The 5290-nt window shown below is 40.5% G+C and overlaps 1 protein-coding gene across 1 annotated transcript; it reads left to right on the forward strand.

The window, feature by feature from the left end:
- The first annotated feature begins 2034 nt into the window (after positions 1-2034).
- On the forward strand, positions 2035-3861 carry LOC106533373 (olfactory receptor 52K1-like). Its single transcript, XM_014029640.1, has one exon. The coding sequence runs from the start codon at positions 2313-2315 to the stop codon at positions 3270-3272; it is 960 nt and encodes a 319-aa protein (XP_013885094.1). The 5' UTR covers positions 2035-2312; the 3' UTR covers positions 3273-3861.
- Positions 3862-5290: the final 1429 nt, after the last annotated feature.

A 5290-nucleotide genomic window follows, 5' to 3' on the forward strand; every position in this document is an offset into this window, starting at 1 on the left:
ACCAACAACAGGTAAAGCTGCAGGAGTTCTGTAGAGCTGAACCAGCTGCAGAACTGTGGGTCAAACCCAACAGAACCATCATGTTTTTGGTTGACAGGTGATGGTGCAGTTTCCTGATGTTTGTTGTTGTTTTTCAGCTGTTTTAACACAAAGTTCCAACACTAAGACTTTAATCATGTCTTGTTTTAATAACAATAAAATCATGAAAATCATTCTTATTTAAAGGAAAACCTTTTAATTTATTAAAGAAATGTTAATTTTTCTGATCTCAAGTGGAAAAATATTAGCGTCATATTTGACATAAAATGAGCACCAACAATATAAAACATAAACATATGTAAATCAAAAACATTTTTGTTTAATTTGTGTTTTCCACACCAGCTTAACCACGTAAAGTTTTTTTAAACTTTTCATTGTCTTGTTCRTTACCTTCGACCAATCGCAGCRTCATACAGAGGGKTTAAAAGTGCTGAGTCAGTGTTTYCACAGACAGTGGGAACATCTTCATCACCAACCAACAACAGGTRAAGCTGCAGGAGTTCTGTAGAGCTGAACCAGCTGCAGAGCTTTGGGTCAAACCCAACAGAACCATCAGTCAGAACTGAAACCTCTTGATTCTTCTGGAAATGTTCCAGGAGCTTCATGTTTTAACATCTGGACTGAAGGAAGCTGCTCTGTGCTCCAACTGCTTCAGATCAGTTGGTTTCAGGTTTTCAGCCTCTGTTCAACTGAATGAAGTTTATTCTGCTCTGACTTTTCTTTGTCTTGTTGTAAACAATGTTTTTTAACTGTTTTTAACAATGAATGATATCCTTTTTAGTTTTTCTGCTGTAATTTAAAATGTGAACGCCACCAGATGTGTAAAAATGGGAGTCAGGTCTAAAGTTTAGGTCTTATTTTGTGTTAATTGTTCTATTTGTTAGTTTTAGTTTGTTTTAATCAGGACACATTAAAATTAAAGAAGGAGAAAAATCCTCCTCCAGACTTCAAACAAAATCAACAAAATTATCAAACTTTTTGAACAATAAGTTCCTCAAATGTTTTAAATGAGATTAAAGAAAACTAATTCAGCTTTAAATTTACTTTATATTTTATCATTCATACATGAAGTATTATATTAAACTGTTGTATTTTAATGTTGTCTTTAGTGACATACAGATGATGATGGTGATGGTGATGATGGTGATGATGATGATGATGATGATGATGGTGATGGTGATGATGGTGATGATGATGATGATGATGATGATGGTGCAGTCTGCTGATGTTTGTTGTTGTTTTTCAGCTGATTTAACACAAAGTTCCCGGACTGAGACGTTAATCACGTCTTGTTTGAATCACTCAGCTGTCGTCTTTAACTCGTCTCTCATTGTTCAGATGTTCTGCTAYAAACTTTGTGTTTATTATTTGTTGTTATTTATGTGTTTATCAGGTCTAATTTCTTCTGCACTGTAAACAGGACTTTAGAGATATTTCATGGACTCACATCCTCCTCAAACATTCAGCACATCCACAATCAGAAGAGCTCATTAAGAAACCAGACAGGATGTTTGTTGTTGTTGTTGTTTGTTTTTAGTGTTTTAGGATTAAGTTTGAGACTCTTGTGTTCCTCTGAGTCATCAGTTTATCCTCTCAGTACTTTTCCACAGTTGGTTTGTTTCCTCAGTCACTCAGTTTAAACTGGTCCCAGTTTGCTTGTCACTCTTCTCACTGGGCCTCAGTGTGTATTCTCCATGTTCATTGTTCTCTTTAGTTTTTATTCATTAGTCTTTTCTAAATTTTAGCTGCCACAACAGCATTTTAGTTTCTTTAAGATAAAAATTCRTTTAGTTTCTTGAACTCATTGCGTTTTTTATGAAAATCTCGGTCCAAACGTCTTGTTAAATGTGGGGAAAAGAACATAAATACAAGAATTCTTAAGACTCCAAATGTTCAATCAAAATGTAAAACCAGATCAGGTTGTGAAAAATGACTCATCTGACAAAACACTCTTTGTTTGACTTGAGGTCTTTTTTATTTCATTGCAGTTTTTAAAATTATTTTCGGGACCCTCACAGTTAAACACATGACGAAAACAGAGCTCAGGAAGTGGCTGGGGTACACACAGGAAAATAAAGAATCAGAAGTCAGGGTTCAGGGTGAGAATCATCCTGATGGGCAGTGGAAGATGATATTTTCTGATGTATGACATCTATGATTCTCATTATGGAAAATGTTTCTTRTTTTGATGAAGACAGTGAGTTTTCTCTGTTTTTGTTTCTGTCAGGCTGATCCTGAATCTCTGGACCAGGWGGGTTTAGGAGGAGMAGAGGATGGAGTCTAAGTGGAGAAACATCTCCTCACACCAGTATTTTATTTTYAATAGTTTCAGTGACCTCGGAGCTCTGAAACCGCTCGTTTTCATCCCTTTCTTCTTCCTGGTCATCGTGTCGCTGTTTGCCAACTCTTTGTTGTTTTATGTCATCATTTCTCAGCGGAGCCTCCATTCTCCGATGTTCATCCTGATTGCCTGCATGATGGGCCTCAACCTGAGTCCTCCACTGCTCATCCTGCCGTACCTGACAGTGAACCTGCTGTTTGACATGAGGGGAATATATCTGAGTGGCTGCCTGGCTCAGATGTTTTGTATTTATCTTTTAGGAACTTGTCAGTCCACTGTGCTGGTCCTGATGGCTTTGGACCGGTACTTTGCCATCTGTAAGCCCCTCCACTACCAGGAACACTTGTCTTTACCTCGATTCCTCAGGTTTGTGATACCTCTTCTGAGCAGAAATGTGCTCTTGGTGACATTAGTGGTGAGTCTAGCAGGACGGTTGCCCTTCTGCTTCTCTAACGTCATAAATCACTGTATCTGTGAGCACATGGCTCTGGTGGAACTAGCCTGTGGTTCCACTGCCATCAACAGTCTGCTTGGGTCGATGTCAATATTTTTAATTACTGTGCTGGACTTTTGCTTYATCTCCATCTCGTATGTGGTCATATTCTACTCTGTGCTGCGTTCAGGAACAGCTGGTAAAAAAGCACTGCACACCTGCATCACTCACATCATTGTTATGATCATCAATCTGGCATTTGTCCTGGCAACTACTATCATGTATCGGATCAGAAACAGCATCCCGGATGCAGCTCGAGTCTTTCTCAGTGTGATGTACCTCTTCTTTCCAAGCTGTTTCAACCCGATTATCTATGGATTTAGAACCACTGAGATCCGACAGCACATCCTGAAGACTCTGTCGTCTTGTCGACCGGTTCAAACTGTAAAGTATCCTTGAAAAATCTTGTTTTGTTTGTTTTGTTTTTTTTTACATTTCATACATTTTGGATCCCTGAACTGATAAGAGACAGAGCATCGACCCCATATACCCACAGCCATCATCCACCTCTTGTTACAGAGTTGGGTTTGGGGGCAGCAGTTAGAGCAAAGAGGCCACCTAGCTACCTTTTCCAGCTTTTCTGGCAAGAGTCCATGATGTTCCTAGGCCAGCCGAGAGACATAGTCAGTCCAGCGTGTTCTGGACCTTCCTCTGGGTCTCCTCCCAGTCGGATATGCCTGAAGCACCTCCTTAAGGAGTCATCCTAACCAGATGAACCACCTCAAATGACTCCTCTGGATGTAGAGGAGTGGCATCACTATTCTGAGTCCCTACCAGGTGACAGAACTTCTCACCCCATCTCTAAGGGACAGCCCAGCTGCTACCCAAAGTTTGTGACCATAGGTGAGCATAGGAATGACTGATCTGTAGGCAGAGGGCTTTTCTTAACAGTTCAGCTCCCTCTTCACCAAAACAGACCGGTACAGAGTCCACAATACTGCTGAAGCTTCACAGAGMCATCTGTCAACCTCACACATCACTCCTCTCTCACTCATGGACAAAACCCTGAGATAGTTGACCCACTTGAGGCAGAACTTCACCCCCAACCTGGAGAGACCAACCCAAGCTTTTCTGACTGAGGACCATGGACTCAGATGTAAAGGTGCTGATCCTCATCCCAGCTGTGAACCACTCAGCAGTGAACTACTCCAGTGAGAGCTGGATTTCATGGCACAATGACGTCAACAGAACCACATCATCTGCAAACAGCAGAGATGGAATCCTGAGGCCACCAAACTGGACTCCCTCTGATATTCTTTCCATAAAAGTTCTTAACAGGGTAACACTTTACAGTGAGGTACACAAAAAACGTTTAACTACTCAGTAACTACTCAGTACACCAAACAGGAATTACTCAGGGACTTCTGAGTACTTAGAAACAACTTGGTAACAACTCAATAACTAAGTAGTTACTAAATAGTAACAGAGGACACCAAAGAGGAACTATTCAGTAACTACTGAGTGGTTACTCTGGGTCCAAACCTCTTGTAACTACTTAGATACTAGTACTAGGTACTGCCAAACCTACTCAGTAACTACTGAGTAATTACTGAGTATATTTTATAACATCCTGACTTAAAGAAAATGAAGGAGATGAATATATTTTAACATTTTTTGCCAGCTTTATTAAATAGATTAGATTAGATTAGATTAGATTAGATTAGACCTTTATTGTCATTGTACAGAGTACAATGAAATTACAGTTCAGAACAGCCATTCAGAAGAAGACAGAACATAACAAACATAGGAGAACAGGTGCTCTGGGTCATGCAGTCACTGACCTGCACAGAGCAAGGCTCATATTCATGAAGACATCATGAGGAGGTGCTACCCTGAACAGAAAAACTAAAAACCACACAAGGATAGATGAGGGGAAAAAAACAAAACAGCATATTATACCAACACTGTGACACACTATGGTGTTTATAAAAAACCCTCTGCATAGAGTAGATTTATTAGCCAGAGGAATAAGTGAGTTTAGGGGGGCGTGTCTGAAGCCATGAGTGTTGTTTACGTGTGTGAATATCTGAAGAATGAGCCTGAAGAATCCAGTCCCCAAAACCAGCACAGCCATAGTTCAGAATATGGTTAACTGTTCATTCTGTGCGGCCTTCAGCCTGCTCCAGGAACCAAATCACAGATGAGTGTGAGAGGGGGGAGGTGTGGGGCAGACCCTCAGTCGACGTAAACATCCAGGAAGATTTAGTTCCACAGCTCAAGGCCATGCAGGAGAGAGCCAGGTTCTGTAATCAGTTGTTTTGGGAACAGAAGAGTCAGGCAGACGATGACAATTCTCCATCTGCTTCAATGTCTGCTGCTACATCTCAATATGGTGAATCCAATTAGACAAATAATGTGGACAATTCCACCGAGCCGTGCTATCAGCTTCTCCAAGATCAATTCCATCTGGCCAGCAA

This window comes from Austrofundulus limnaeus, unplaced genomic scaffold (genome assembly GCF_001266775.1).
Source record: "Austrofundulus limnaeus strain Quisiro unplaced genomic scaffold, Austrofundulus_limnaeus-1.0 Scaffold933, whole genome shotgun sequence".
In the NCBI taxonomy this organism is placed as follows: domain Eukaryota; kingdom Metazoa; phylum Chordata; class Actinopteri; order Cyprinodontiformes; family Rivulidae; genus Austrofundulus; species Austrofundulus limnaeus.